Genomic DNA, 16017 nt, shown 5'->3' on the forward strand with positions numbered 1-16017 from the left:
CTCCCTCATATTCAGTCTGTTTTCTCAGTGTTTTGCTTTCTAGTTGATCTGTTTTTTGTTTTTAGATTTTAGAAAATACTCCAGAGTCTCATCCAGATCACAGCCACCTGAAAGCAGCTCTGGAGAAAGCAGAGGAGCTGTGCTCGCAGGTGAGAACCCAACACGGGACGATGTCCACACTGCAGTGAAAGCCTCAAATGTGTTAGTCTAGAAATAAAGCTTCACACCTGCGTTATAGTTCAGTAGGTAACATAAAGCAGATGCCTGCATGCATATCCATGAGTATCATCCTGACATCCACTGGTGAAATCCCACAGATTAGAATAATTGATCCAAAGGTTCATTTGATGAAACATCGACCAGAAACTCTCACACTGCAAAATCTTATATTCCTACTTTAACTACTATCAGAGTTTCAGGCTCTCAAAGTGCACGGGGCAGGTTGAAATTGTGTGGGGGTTTTTTCAGCCTTTATAACTTCGTAAGTGCAGGAGACGCACGCATTAAATGAAAATGTTTCATGTTTGGCTTAAACCCGTCTCTCTGGGTTTGAAACCATTTTTTATAGCTTTGCTGAAGTCAAAGACTGGATGGAAAAAGAAACAGATCCTAGAGAGGTCCACAGGTTTTCCCAACAAGGTCAAAAATAACGTCTTACCCTGGTTTCAAATGTTGTTTATTCCTGAATTAGCATTAAGTATGGTGTGAGAGACTCAGATTGTCTTCCTCCGGCTCAGGTAAACTTTGGCTCTGATCCTGGAGCTGGATGGGACTTCACTCGATGTGTTTTTGTGGGTTTTTCAGGTGAACGAGGGCGTCAGGGAGAAGGAGAACTCGGATCGCTTGGAGTGGATTCAGGCTCACGTTCAGTGTGAGGGCCTGTCAGAGGTACATCTTATCCTCCTGATGCCCTCTGAAAACAAGGCAACGTAAATTTATTTGTATTCGATCAGCAGACGACAGTTTGATAAACTCCTGTTTAACTTTTATATTCATAAAATGCTTTCTATTAACTCTGAAATCATAGCTCAGTCCTCTGAAGGATGATAAACATCCTGCGTCTTTCCAAGCCCGTCAGAAGGCCCACAGTTTAAGTGTTGAATCTTTACTTGAAAGTGGGTTAATTAGGAAATAATAGCAGTAATATCTGCCTGTGTATCCCTCAGCAACTGGTGTTTAACTCAGTCACCAACTGTCTGGGTCCCAGGAAGTTCCTCCACAGCGGGAAGCTGTTCAAAGCCAAAAGCAGCAAAGAGCTCTACGGCTTCCTGTTCAACGACTTCCTGCTGCTCACACAGGTGAGTCCTGCACCTCTGTACAGTTTACATGTTTAGTTTCTTGCCTTAAATCCATCTTTTATGTTGTACATGTCTGAATGTGGCTGGGCTGGTACTGACGTAGCATCTTTCTACTCAATTTAAAAAATGACCCTCACAGGTGACCAAACCTCTGGGCTCGTCAGGCTCGGACAAAGTCTTCTCTGCAAAGACGCACCTGCAGTACCGCATGTACAAGACGGTGAGACTACACAATCTCTTTCTCCAGAGAGACTCGCTGTTAAACCTGCCCTGGGTTATGTAGTGTGAGCTGGATAAACATGTCCTAACTAAGGTTTGTGTTCACTCTCAGCCAATCTTCCTAAATGAGGTGTTGGTGAAGCTGCCGACAGACCCGTCGGGAGACGAGCCTCTGTTCCACATCTCCCACATAGACCGAGTTTACACGCTGCGAGCCGAGAGCATCAACGAAAGGTGAGACGCTTCACGGTCCAGACTGAGCGAACAGGAAATGCCTGCAGTCATACTCTCAAACCTGAAAGTCACTCTTAATCTAGGATTAGTGGATTCGCTTTAAGTTTAGGTCTGTGAGTAATAACATGACTGCCTCACAAGTTAGCAGTGTCTTCAGCTGTGTGTATCATTGCTAGTCTCTAAATGTGTGTGTGTGTGTGTTTATTCAGGACGGCGTGGGTTCAGAAAATCAAGGCAGCTTCAGAGCTGTTCATAGAGACGGAGAAGAAGAAGCGGGAGAAAGCGTATCTAGGTACCTGTCCCACTGAAATAAACATCCTCAGATTGACCATGATCAGAAATGTCCTCTGACTCCTCCATGTCTCTGTGCCTCAGTACGTTCCCAGAGGGCTACAGGTATCGGGAGACTGATGGTCAACATTGTGGAGGGAATTGAGCTCAAACCCTGTCGCTCCCACGGTACGTGTGAACTCCTTTTAACTAAATTTGGAAAAGGAAAAACGTTGATTTCAGTTATTGGTTATACATAAGTTCTGTTCTTCCAGGAAAAAGCAACCCGTACTGCGAGGTGACCATGGGCTCCCAGTGCCATATCACAAAAACATTACAGGTAAAACATTACAGGTCTACAGGCAGGCGTTCATTATTATTCCATATTTCAGATTCATTGACTTTTTCATAATAAAATGTATTAATTCATAACGATTGACAGCTCAGTCACAGCTACAGTACACCACTGCAGTGCTGGTTCACTGCTGCAGGGACACAAATATGTCTGCTATAATTTATATTTCACACCATCGTTTTGCTGTTTTCTCTCTTTTTCAGGACACTTTGAATCCAAAGTGGAATTCCAACTGTCAGTTTTTTATTAAGGACCTGGAACAGGACGTCCTCTGTATCACTGTGTTTGAACGAGACCAGTTCTCGCCTGATGGTCAGTGATAGTCGCACGCTGATTTAAATCCCTTCATTTCACGTTCCCTGTCCTTTTCAGGAAGTATGAGTGGTTTTGTTTTCTGTCTGTTTATCATCCTCTTTGCCTCCAGACTTCTTGGGCAGGACAGAAATCCGGTTAGCGGAAATAAAGAAGGACCAGGGCTCTAAAGGACCAATCACAAAGAGGCTGCTGCTCCACGAGGTTCCTACGGGAGAGATCGTCGTTAGGCTCGACCTTCAGCTGTTTGAAGAACCGTGAAACCTGGACGGGGCCACGGCGGACTGGACTGGCCCAAAAAGGACCTGTAGGAGATGATGGTTTGGACTGGACAGCTTAGATGGATTAGACTGGACTGGACAACTGGACTGGTCTCAAATCTTTATTTCTCCGCGTGTACATCTGAGCTTTTTATATCCAGAGAGAAAGGATCAGTTAGCTAAGGGTACAATGATGCCATTACTAAACATCTTCAAGTTTAAAACAAAAAGGAATAACTTCATGAATTACCAGCTGGAGAAAGGACCTTCACATACACACAAAAGCCAAAGTGGCTGAAAATGTGTGTAACTCCATTTCAGCTCCTAAACATTAAAGATAAGCAGCAGTTAGGGTCACCATGGCAATCCTGAGCACGCCTCTTGGAAAACACATCACCGCCTCCAGTCTGTGCCTCCTATCGACCTGCTTACACACCGTGGGTGCGGCAAGAAGACTCTCCACAGCGTTTCTGTTTCTGTCAGAACATCTTGATCAGATTTCCATTCGATTCTGTGCAGCAGGCGGAGCTCCTGTGAGTCTGAGGCCTCCATAGTCAAAAGATAGAGCAGACACATGATCCCATGTTCTGCTTATAGTCTGGATCAGCTCTAGTGGGCTTGGTGTTAGATTACAGAGAGGGTTTTTAGAAGAACTTCCTCCCTCAGTCGAGATGAACATTACGCCCATTCATCTGACTGAGATTGCATTAATATATGTGAATAATACAAATACTAATGCATTTTTAGCCACTAATAATAATATACAGTATGCTGGGATTTTTGCTTTGCAGCAATCACACCAAATATGTGACACACTGATATAAAAATAGAGATGAAGTGGACTGGGATCATAAAAAGTTGGTATGAGATTCTTATCATTTCTGGCTTATTCATTTCAGTGGAGAGGGTAAATAAAGAGCTCAACATCCAAATGAGATTTATAGATTTTATTCATCTAAATCCAAATTTGTGTGGAGTTTTTAAATGTCACATACACGTTCACGTCTTAAATCTGGTGTGCTGGTGCTTCCGTGGTTAGAGATTGGACCGTTTCAGCAGGTCTGTCCTGTGATCTGACATTTAAAGAAGCATCTCGACGGGTTTTCTAGTCTGCAAATGGTTCTCAGTCATGTTGGTACCACTGAGAAGTGAAAATCCGAGACCTGGTCCAGTCCAGTCCAGTCTGCTTGTGCCCCCTCCCTCCTTCAGGACCGGTCCACGTCAGTATTTAGTCTTGGAGTCTTGGAGAAGATCAGTCAGGTCTTTACTGTCTCCTCTCCCTCTGCTTCATCCAGACAGTCTCACAAACACTCCAGCGACAATCCCAGCCCTCCTTCTTTGTCCAACCAAACCCAGACCTTTATGTGAGAGAGTGTGTTTGTGTGTCTGTGAGAGTGTGTGCGTGTGTGTGAGGCAGACGGCCGATGCGAATGACGGTACGAGTGTAAAGATGGACAGGCTAACTAAAAGCACGGTTCAGTCTCCATGCATTTTTACACAGAGTCTCTCAGAGTCTTATGATCAACTCTTTGGGCTTCGGCTCATGTGAGGGGACATTTTTTATAATTTCGCTCTGTTTGGACGCTCACTGAACGCTCGCCACGTTATCTCAGAAAGTGCTAAATATGTACAGGTTAAATGAGAAATCCTAACGATGCAAAATAAGCTGAAGATATAGAGACCCTGATATATGACTGGTGTAAATACATTACAGACAAGATGTCCCCTTCACATGCGTCTGTGGTAATAATGCTGATAATAAGACAGGGAACAGGCGTGAAAGCTGATTTAAACTGAGGTACTGTAAAGAAGAATGTCTTAACTGTTCAGGGTGTTTTTGTTTTTTTTTGTTTTTATGTATATGTGGGGGGGTCGCAGATTTAGACGATTTCTGTCACACATCTGAACTCTGATGTTATGTTGCTGCTGTGTTGAGCTGTCACAGTGGCCGTCACTATGCAGGGAGGGTAAACCCTGAGGGATTTCGAGGGCCCGCCGCTGGACTGGGGCCCTCGAGCAGGCTCCGTAGGGCACAGATGTATTTTATAGGAATAGCATTTTGACCATTTTCACAGTTTAACCCTATGAAAAGCTCAGAGTAGAAACAACGGTACTGTGCGTCGGCACTCCCAGCACTTTGAAAAGCAGATTTTGGAGCAGAGCAGGACACGAATCTCCTGAATTTCACCCAGCAGCTGTTTTGGGTAATCAGAGCAGGAAGTCTAATAAAAAGAGGCACTCAAAGGATGTGTTTTTATTAAAGTCTTATCATTTTAAAGACATTTTAATGAAGATAAGCAAACTGTACTTGAGCCCAAAGGTGGATCCCAGCAAATAAAAGAAAGTCAGGAGTGATTTTCAGATGCAGTCGTTGGATTTTCTTCTTAAATGGAGAGAATGTAAAAAGAAAAGAGTGATCTGCACAGACTGCTACCATTTTTGTTCAGCATAAGAACTTTATATTTAAAGTAATGGCAATAACTGTGAAGCTGTAATTTGTGGACTGAATTTATTGTCCAAACTATATCTTCTTTCAAAAACTGTCCCAATGTTTCAATTTCAAGCACACTTTGAAATGAATACTTCTCTGATCTTCCTCCTAAAGTTTCCTCAAGCTGATTATTCAAAACGGCGGCTGCGTTCGCCGACAAGGCCGGAAACATCGCCTAGCTAGGTTGCTTAGTAAGATTGTAGATAAGTTAGTTAGCGAGCCACTCGGCCGGTTAGTAAATCTAGTTAGGTGTTTTAATTTAGTGCCAAGTTACAGTAATGTTCTAAATTACCACGAAGACAACAGTTACCTTAGTGACCAGCCACTGTCCAATCAGAAGTCGGCGAGGCTCGGCCAGCTTCAGCAGCTTGACTATGGAGGAAGGTGTGAACGAATGTTTGTGTTTCCCCAGACTGAAGCTGATGATGATGATGATGAATGATGATAAAGCTGTCTTACACCCCTCTGTACTGTCCTGCTCAGTACCCCTCTCGCCTCCTCCTCTCCTCACTGTACTGAAACTAACCCAATCCAGTTTGAACCTTACTGTCTACCTTCCAGGTTGTGTATAATACTGCTGTTATCTGAGAGTTAATATATGAGCGATAAAGGCAGCCTGCTGTTAATTATCACTGTAGAAGATGATGTACGTTGTTGTCTTTCGGTGTTCAGAATAAACTTCAGTTGGACCAAGAACTGCACTGCCTGTGCTGCTGTTTTCATTATGGATTTAACTACTTGTATGATCCAATCATAGACTGTAACTAAAAGATGTATGTACAGGACTGTGCAAAATTCTTGAGCCACCATTAATTTGTTCAATGTTTTACTAGGAAAATGGGGCACGGATGCAGTCATGCACAGAGACAGTATATGAGGCAAAAACTGTTCTCACGAGCTTGAAAGTCGATATCTGGTGTGACGATCTTCATTCTCCGACAGCCTGAACTCTCTGAGGCAGCTTTCTGTAAGCAGTCTTCAGGAATTTTCTCTGGGCTTCTGGAAGGATATTCAAAGCTCTTGGCATGTTGGCTCCCTCTTTTATTTATTATTGTTCTTCAATAAAGCTAATGTCTGTGCAGGTTTAAAGTAAAAATGTATGTAGAAAAGCAATGATGCTTCTCAAAACATCCTAGTTCGGGCACTGCATGCAGATCTGGCTTTGTAAAAGGCACTCAGATTTCTAACATGTTCTTTTTATTTATTTTTACCAAAAGAAAAAAAAGAAAGAAAGCAGTGACTTTGAAAAGAAAGCAAAATAATCTTCGTAACATACCTGATAATTGTTTATAATGTGTAATAATTATAGTGGTTTCAAATACATTTTGCACATCATACTAGATTATTTGATCGCAGTGAAGTGGTGGTGGGGTTAATTCGAGCAAACATAAGCACCTAATAGCACATCAACCGATCTGCGTCTGACCGCAACATTTGTTTGGATGTGTTTGAACTATTTCAGCTTTTACTTTGAAAATACCAGGAAATAAGCAAATTCTTTATGCAATCATTGTTAGAAAAAAAGGGGGGAAAAAAAACAGGCAGAACGACAACTGAGCTGAGCGCGTGAGACAGTCAGCAAAAACACACCGAAAAAAACTTTATTTAAACCGGCCCAGGTAACAGCGGCGCAGGAGGAGAGGGAGGCTCGGGACATTCAGTTCTTTCACAGAGAGGGAGGAAACCCCTCAGGATCACTTCCCAAACACACACTGGGAATATTTCTCCAAACTTCTGATAGATTTCATTTAAACCAGCATGGCTGCTGCGCTATTCAGAGCTGCAACAGGACTGAGTGTCAGAGTAGGTATACTTTATTTTTACATTTATTCTGTAGCTGATAGAACGAGTTTGTGTCTGCAGCTTCTCATTACTTTACAGCTGATTAACAGCCTGGCATGCGCACACACACACACACACACACACACACACACACACACGCGCACACACACACACACACACACACACACGCACACACACACACACACTGATAACAAGTTTTAGTTGTATTCCCTGAAACTCTGTAACATCCTAATCCTCAGATCATCACTGAGAGAGCTCTAGGGACTGATATTGAGAGGCCCCACATGAAACCGAATCATTTTATTGTAAATGAGTCCAGTTTAGATTAACTGGGCTCTGGTTTTCAGGCTCATGAGTAACGCTGTGCTCTAATAAAGATGGCAGTGGCGCTCAGTCACGGAGTCTAAGCGTGGTTTTATACTAAATAACTGCAAGTATTTAGACTAATCATTTTACACAAGTTAACCAGTCAAATTGGATCATGGTTATTGTTTCATAAGCTGGAGATCATTTATGCAAGTAGTTTAATATCTGCATATTAAATAACCCAGACTTTAAAGCTGCTAAATGTTTGTAATGTGCAATAAAAAGTAGGCGCAGACATTTGCAACATATTTCTATCTGCACTTAGTTGTATATACAATTAGACTTTTTACCACTCATGTTTTTGAGATTTTGTTTAAAATACTGCTTATTATTTCCACTACTGTAGCAAATACAATGAAATCTCGTCATGTGCACTGTAAGGTGGAAATTTGAATTTAATTAAAGTTCTTCTGGCTACTGTTTGTAAAATAAACTGTTACCACCAGGGGGCAGTGTTTTACCAGTGGGCGTGTAAAATGTTCTCAGACCTGTGCTACTATTCAGGTTCTTTTTTTTTTCTTTCTTTTATCCCTTTCCATTTTTTATGTTTGTCTTTTCCAAGGCCATCCTGGAAATGAGAGTGTGACGTAATTCCAAGTCAGTCCACCAAATACGTCTGACCTGACCATCTGACATTTAAATGAAAAAATCCAAGGGAATATGCACAATTTTGTATCCCTACTCTTATTTGGTTTCTTTAACAAAAATAATAATAAAAAAAAATCTCAAAGGATGAAGGCAGAGCACAAATCCTCTTTGGGCTTATGTCAGGAAGGGCACCCGACATAAAACTGCCAAATCAAACAATTGGTGACCCCATGTAGCAAGAGGGCATGAAGATGGGCTGTTTTAGATGTTACTGCTACTCTCAAACTTTTTGAGAGATGTTTTTTAAATTATTATTGTGTAAAATGCTTCTTAAGCTTAAGGTTTTTCAAAATTTTGAGGCTAAATATCGGGTACTATGGCTATTAATCGCCTATTAATCCCAAATCAGATGAATGGGGGAAAACACTTCCATTTAACTTTATTTCGAGAAAATAACTAAATATTTCGAGTCATGGATCCTTTGTTTTTGTGGTGGAAACGGGCTTCCATAAGATTCTGTTAATATTATATCAAAAAAAATTGTGATGGTGTTTTTCTCTTATTTTTATATTATATTTATGAACAACAGGCAAAGATTGTTTCAGAAGCAGAGCGAGATAAGTTTCAGTTTATGCAATATAAGCATTTTCTCTCGTGTACTGAGTACTATTACAACACATAACGCCCATTGTAAGAATAAAATACTCTAGTCCCACCTCACAGGCCCTTTTTAGGCACGGTCTTGAAAACCATTCACAGCAGATGGATGCCCCTCCCTTCAGCTGGCGGCTTCTTCCTGCTAAAAGGCAGTTTTTCCTTCCCACTGTTGCCAAAGCATCTGCTTATAGGGGGTCATATGAGTGTTGGGGTTTACTCTATTTTCGTTGTTAATTTTAGGGTCTTATAAATACATAAAATTGAATTGAAAGTAAATGACATTAAAAAAAATGACAGTTTTACAATGAAATGTGAGCATTCATGATTTATGTGTGGTTCTGTATGTGTGCATGTTCAGCGGATCCACGGGGAGTTTTGTAGAGTGATGTGGACGCCACAGGCTGCTCGGTTCAGCTCCAAACCATCAGACAGAGACCCGCCACGCAGAACACACATCAGTAAGAAAACACACGTCCTCTCCTTTTGTCTTCTTTTGGCAGTCTAGACAGAGGCTGGAAACAAGGTCACAGAGAGAGACACACAAAGAAAAGTACGGTATGCAGCAAAGGTCGCAGCAGACGAAGGGTATAGGAGTTGATTTTGGGGGTTATTACACTTCCTGTTGTGCAGAAATTGCCTGCAACTAAAGATAGTCCTCAGTGAATAGGAATGAGTGCGATAGCTTAAAACAATTACATCTGTTTCCAGTCAAAAGTTCCACATTTCATGCAACTGCAGTATAAAAATCCTCTAAACAAAAGTAAAACAGCTCTCATGTACTCCAGCCTTCCAGTCTCCAGTTTTAGTTTCCCTGACAGGGAAGACGATTTTGCATTCTGCTAATGCGTGCTGAGTGGCCTGTTAAGAATGCATGACAGGACACATTCTTTTGATGGTATTCATCTGCAAAAAATAACTAGGTTTAATTAAACCACAACATAAACGTGTGTCTGTATAAGAAGCAGGTGTTTATGGTGGGCGAAGGTTACTTCTAAAAATCAAAATGGTGCTGTGGTCTGATGTGTCCATAACACTAACAAAAAGTACTGCTATGTGCTAGAAACTTGTTAAAATCTAATAACATAACTGTATCTGTTATCTCAGCTCCTGCTTTGATAAAATATGAAGAAGATTATTTACCCCACGGAATAGAAACTGCTCACAGTCTTCTCTCTGCTGACAGAGAAAGCCAAGGCCCAGCCTGCAGAAGAAGCTGATAAAGGTCTGGACAAATTCTTCTCTGAAAGGAGGCCAGCCACAGCGCCCCCTGCTGTTGGTGAAGGTCAGTACATTCAGGATGTGCTTAGTCAGGGTAACAGTTGGTAGACACGACTTAGTGGTGTAATAGTGGTGTAATTAATTCACTGTAAATATATGAGTAAAATGTTTCTACAAACAGCTTTTTTGTGCTGCTGCTTGGTTAGGAAACCAAAATGTATCCATTAAAAACAGAACTGGGAGTTTTAGGAGGGCTAATGGAACAGTCATCATCTTAAGATTAGTACAATCTGATTCAAAAAGCTGAAGTGGGTATCAGTGAAACCAGCTGATGTATTCAGATCTGTGTTACGCTCTGTTTATCATGGCAGGAGAGCTCATATAGCATAGCGGACGCTAACAGTAAAGGGTCTAAATTTGGCAGTAATGACTGCGTGCAAAAACAAAAACGTTTCTTCTTTCTTGTATGTTTATAAAATTTTTGGCTGCATGCATAAACCTGTCAGAGTAGTATATGGAGTATGATAAAGGTAGTGACAAATTCCTGCTTGCTTGCTACTGAATCACCTAAAAGAAATCCATTATTTCTACACAATAATTAACAAAAACCCAGGAAAGGTGAGAAGGTTTCACTCTGGTTAAAGACCTTTTTTCTTGCAGAGCTTTCCAAAGCTGCCGCCATGATAAATACCAGCTCAGCCCAGGATCCACATGAAGCAGCTAACAGAGACTCTTTGGAGAAAGAAGAGGAGAAAGCCAGCAAAGCAGAAGCCATGATACCTGAGTCAACTTTAGCAGAAGTGAAGGCTGATGTGGGGAGTCTTGAAGCTGACGCTCTGCAAGAAACATGTGACTCGCTCCAGAAGGGAGCTGAGGAGCTAGCAAAAGAGTTGGAAGTGAAGATGCCAATAGAAGATGTTTCTGTTTCTGAAGGTGCAACAGAGGTGGACAATTTAACACTAGATTCCATCCCTGAAGCTGCGGATACACTGGAAGCTGAAACATCAGCAGTCCCTGAAGCTGTGATTGGATCTGAGCAAGGACCGATACAGTCGTCTGACACTGACCAGGAACTGAGACTAAACGATGGGGTGATCAATCAGAACAAAGTAAAAGGGGCAGCGGAGCCCGAAGGAAATGTTTTGGAGGCCATGTCTCTTGAGTCTGTGACCTTGGCTGAAGTTGAGGTGTCTTTGGGAACTCTGGAAAGCGAATCTCTGAGTGAAACCTCGACTTATCTGGAGAAAGAAGCTGCAGTTCTTGCTGTAGAGAAGAAGATGGAGGTAGAGGAGGAAACCACTACCAAAGAGATGACTGAGGCTACACACGCTGACCCTCTGTCTCTGCCTGAAGTCGTTTCTCTGCCTGAAGATGTGCAGACTGATGCACTGATGGAGAAGCTGCTCTTTACTGTTCCTGCTAGCGTAGAGGGTGCACGAGAGAGCCCGATTATTGAGGAGGCTGTAACAGCAGGCAGTCCGGATGGTAAGTTAAACTCCTGTGAGCGGTGAAGCGATGGTAGAAGAAACAGCTTCTTAAAGGCAAACTGATATTTGGTACGTTAGTTGCTTTTCTTACCAAGAGCTAGATCCAGGAGAGTCACATTAGTTTAACTGAAATCCAGTTTGAACACACACAGCACGCGTTAACGGGGCAAATCTCTGTTAGCGAGTAAATGCGGATCGCCCCGTGCGCGGGGCTGCACAGCATCAACGCGTTAGCGCTGTAGGCTCGTTAACGCGTTAGCGCCGTGCAACCCCACGCACGGGGCGAGCCGCATTTACTCGCTAAGAGAGATTTGCCGTGTTAATGGAGTTATGGCGTTAACGTCATTTTAACGAGATTAACGCTGACAGCAGTACTTCTTACAGGTTAAAGTTTCAGAGCTTGGGTTTGACTTTAGCCATGGATCTAATGTGGAGAAAATAAATAAATAAATACAATGGGATCCAAAATTAATCCGTGCGGTACACCACAAATGTGTGAAGATGAATAACACTAGATAACATTTCCAAACATTCAACTTACATATTCATTTAAAATAAGTAAAAATTAAACTGTAAATTGTCATTTGTCTTCAGTATAGGAAATAATTAAATGCTTAATATTTATTAGCTGGAAAAACAGGACAAATGGTTGTTATTACATAAAGTGTCATGTTTCGGCTGTGTGCAGGCAGGAGAAGGACCCAAACGCAAAACTCACGACAACAAAATTAAACTCAAAAAGCTGCTTTATTGCAGAATGACATGGAAAAACTAAACTAAACTAAACTGGATAAACTGACACACAGGGAAACACAGCTATGAGGGAGACTATGACACTGTCAAAGAGAAACACAGGGCTTAAATACACTGAGGGATAACGAGGGAATGAGACACAGGAAGAGAGCACAGCTGGGAGTAATCAGGCTGGACAAGACAAGGGAAGCCAAACTAGAAACACTGACATGAGACACGGACCTTCAAAGTAAAACAGGAAACACACTGACTGAACTCTAAACATGTAAACGTAACAGCAACTGGGGAGACAGAACATAGGAACCTGAAACATGGTACAGAAAGGCACAGTAGACACAACATGGAACACAGTGAAGCCATATTACAAGAACTAAGCCGATGATAACCATAACTGAAACCTAGGGAAATAATAACTATAAAGATCAAAACAGCACAACCCACATGAACATAATGAACTCACAGGGAAAGAGTAAAACTAAATACAGTGAACATAGAAACACAAGACCTCTTCAAAATAAAACAGGAAACATAAGACGCAGACATGACAACCTGAACTAGACAATGTAAGACACAGACATGAAACACATGAAGGGCAAGGGAGACTTAACAGGGGTTGGAGGACACAAGGGGAATCTAATAACAAAGAACTATAACAACCTAGGCATGATAAAAACTTAGAAAACCTAAAGGGCTTAAATATGAACATAAACTAAAACTCCAAAACGCTGGGCCATGAGACCCAGGATCGTGATATAAAGTGGTTACCTCTGGTGACAGAGTAGGCTCTTTTTAGAGGTTAATAATGAAATCAATGAAATTAAATGTACTTGATGCCAACCCACCTTATAAGATGACATTATCGCCACCATTATTTTCTATTTAAGTGAAGCCTCACACTCAGTTTACAAGCCAACTGAAATGTGGTTGGATTTCAGAAGACTTGTTGGGACTGACTTCTCACCAGCATCATGTCAGTGGTAACAACGACTCAACTATTATGTTCTCCAACTGGGAACACATATTTCAAGAAACTCCCTTTTTGCTTTGTATGTAGTGTTATGAAGCTTAAGGGCACAGTGCTTATACTGCTGTATGTATGATGATGACTAAGGTTTGTATACAAATACCATATAATTCATTCGTAATACTCCTGTATGGGGGCTGATGGATGTTGTGGGGTTAAACGTAGTTGAAAACACTGAAATATAAACTCTGTGATGAAGACCTTCATTCAAACTTTGACAAAAGCAGATAAAAGGCAGGAAGGGTTTTCAGTTTTTCTATAAAATTCCAAGGAATGTGTCAACTAAAGCTCTGGACCTACGTACTTTACACTGTCCTGTTTCTTCAGTTGTAACAGCTTCTGTTGATAACGTGGCTGCAGAGTCAGATCATCCTCCAGCTCCTCCTCTTCCTCTGAAAGAGGAGCTGCTGGTACAAGAAGAGGAAGGAGCCACAGGAGATAAAGAAGATACAGGGACACACACAGGTAAAGAGCACAGACATATACAGCTATAAGGTGGTTTGTCTACATTAAAGTACATTTTCTGTCCTAATGGTGTCTGTGTTTTGTTGTCTCACTTTGATCATGCTGTATTTTCCAATGACCAGTATCAGCTGGGAGTCAGAAAATGTTGTTTTAATGTGTGTTTTTCAGATTTGGATCCTGTGCAGAGACTCTTCCTGGAGAAGATCAGAGAATACACTAACATGCACAGGTAGAGAGATAAAGAGTTACAGTTGAATTTAATAGGAAAAACATTTAGAGAGTCTACATTACAGCTAGAATAACCAACACATTAATTATTGTACATTTCCTCAGAAGCATTATCCACACTACCAGATATAATTATCTGTCTGAATCCCATTATCAGAAAATCAACCGTAATTACATTTTCTCTAAGTGTCTGCCAGGTATTGGCCACATGTGGACTGTTTATTCCTACTGTTTGTTCCATGCTACATGTATTCTTATTTAACTTTGAGTATTCCTTTCCTCAAACTGTATGAGTGAAACTCTTTAACTGGAAGCAAGCCGTGTAAAGAGACATCAGCTGATTTGTCATCTCACTCTTTAAGGTCGAATGCAGGATTCCTGGAGGCGGAGCCAGATTACCAAAAAAACCTGTCAGAGGAGACGGCTAAGCTCCAGAGAGTCTATGGAGGAGGAGACCTCAGCAGCTTCCCTCAGTTCACCTTCAATGGTGAGAGTGATGATGAAGGGAGTGATGGGGAATGCTCAGTGACATGGCATTGTGGAGTGTATGAGAAATCCACCTGGACTGTGTATAAAGTATAACGCCGCTCTGTTCCAACTTTTTCAGGTGGCAAATTGCCCTCATAAAATAGATTCATGAATGGGAAAAAATTGGAGCTGTACTGCATGATTTGGGGATCTGGCTTAAATTAAAGTGAGGAGAGACCCTGGGACAGGACCAAGACATACTGCATTCATATCCCCCAGAAGATCTGCGGGTGGTGGCTGGGTACAGGGAGGTCTGAGTGTCTCTACTTAGACTGCTAGATGGATAAGCTGCAGGTTGTAAAATACAGCGTGTTGTCACATAAATCTGATTGAGATCCTTAATTCCAAATATCGCATTGGTGGATACCTAATCACAGCAGCAGCTAGAAGTATGATGGGGAAAAACAGAAACATCCACCCAAAAGGGGAGAATTTCAGTTCAGTTTTATTCACATCGTGCCAATTTGCAACAACAGTCACCTCAAAATGTTCTTTATTGTAAGGTGGAGACACTACAATGAGCAAGAAGTTGGTGACAGTGGAAAGTAAAAACTCCCTTTTAACAGGAAGAAACCTCCCTTTGATTTATAGTAGGAATACAAGAGGAAAACTTTTTTTAAAAAGCTGTTTAAAATGTATAGAAATGCTCAGAATATCTCCCTGTGGAGATGATTCTCTTTGGAATCTTATGATGCTGCTGTTCTGTAGCACTGCTAATGATGGGCAGTAACATGACAAAAATGTTACAAGATAATTAAAAGAAATTAACACACTTCTGCTGTTTTCTCTCTAGATCCCAAATTGGACCAGGAGTCCAAATGATCTGTAAATGGTGCCTCCAACTCTCTACACTCTTCCTCAACCTCTCCCTCTCCATTAACTCCTCAATTCATCTTTATTCCAAGGAAGAAAAAAGAGGAAGCATATGCATTGAAATCTAACGGTGTGGTTCTCTGGCTAAAATGTGGGGAACGTGTTACTTGTGGGTGTTTGTTTTCTGTGTGATGTCCAGTACTGAAATTTATTAGATTAAAACACAAAAAAAGCATTTTTTTAAATGTTCAGCAGCATTTGTGTGTGTGTGTGTGTGTGTGTGTGTGTGTGTGTGTGTGTGTGTGTGTGTGTGAGAGAGAGAGAGAGAGAGAGAGAGACGCAATTAAAGTATAACACACAATGCCTCATTGAACAGCAGATGGAGCTGTCAGCCACATCGCTCTCATTTGGCTCCATTTATCTTCCATATACCTCTCTGTTTCTGCACCTTACACCCTCACATTTCTCTGTATTCTCTGCATATGTGAGCTATCTTTTTCTGTGTTGCCTCTCTCAGTTTTGGCATGTGGTGACAGAAGCAGCACTTGTCACTTCAAACCCCCAGCCCCCACCCACCATCCCTCAGTCACGACTCTGTCATAGAGATGGTGTGAGTCATAAAACGCCAAAAAAAGGAACACAGCACCA

At 41.6% G+C, this 16017-nt stretch overlaps 2 protein-coding genes across 5 annotated transcripts in view; both read left to right on the forward strand.

Moving 5' to 3' along the window:
- The window catches only part of itsn1 (intersectin 1 (SH3 domain protein)), a 49585-nt gene extending 43450 nt beyond the window's left edge, over positions 1 to 6135 (forward strand). For all 4 annotated transcript variants that reach the window (XM_026189070.1, XM_026189071.1, XM_026189072.1 and 1 more), the window contains 10 exons: positions 66 to 149; positions 805 to 888; positions 1167 to 1298; positions 1438 to 1518; positions 1630 to 1751; positions 1961 to 2043; positions 2127 to 2210; positions 2297 to 2361; positions 2580 to 2688; positions 2801 to 6135. In XM_026189070.1, the coding sequence (XP_026044855.1) occupies positions 66 to 149; positions 805 to 888; positions 1167 to 1298; positions 1438 to 1518; positions 1630 to 1751; positions 1961 to 2043; positions 2127 to 2210; positions 2297 to 2361; positions 2580 to 2688; positions 2801 to 2949 (993 nt within the window). In that variant the 3' untranslated portion in view covers positions 2950 to 6135. The remainder of the gene's footprint in view (positions 1 to 65; positions 150 to 804; positions 889 to 1166; positions 1299 to 1437; positions 1519 to 1629; positions 1752 to 1960; positions 2044 to 2126; positions 2211 to 2296; positions 2362 to 2579; positions 2689 to 2800) is intronic.
- Positions 6136 to 6753: 618 nt separating this feature from the next.
- On the forward strand, positions 6754 to 15604 carry LOC113035491 (neurofilament heavy polypeptide-like). The gene is made up of 8 exons (XM_026191099.1): positions 6754 to 7242; positions 9212 to 9311; positions 10037 to 10135; positions 10732 to 11556; positions 13663 to 13800; positions 13969 to 14029; positions 14391 to 14515; positions 15350 to 15604. The coding sequence occupies exons 1-8, from the start codon at positions 7198 to 7200 to the stop codon at positions 15376 to 15378; spliced, it is 1422 nt and encodes a 473-aa protein (XP_026046884.1). The 5' UTR covers positions 6754 to 7197; the 3' UTR covers positions 15379 to 15604.
- The last annotated feature ends 413 nt before the right edge of the window (positions 15605 to 16017 follow it).

The sequence above is a fragment of the Astatotilapia calliptera genome, chromosome 13 (assembly GCF_900246225.1).
Source record: "Astatotilapia calliptera chromosome 13, fAstCal1.2, whole genome shotgun sequence".
Classification (NCBI taxonomy): domain Eukaryota; kingdom Metazoa; phylum Chordata; class Actinopteri; order Cichliformes; family Cichlidae; genus Astatotilapia; species Astatotilapia calliptera.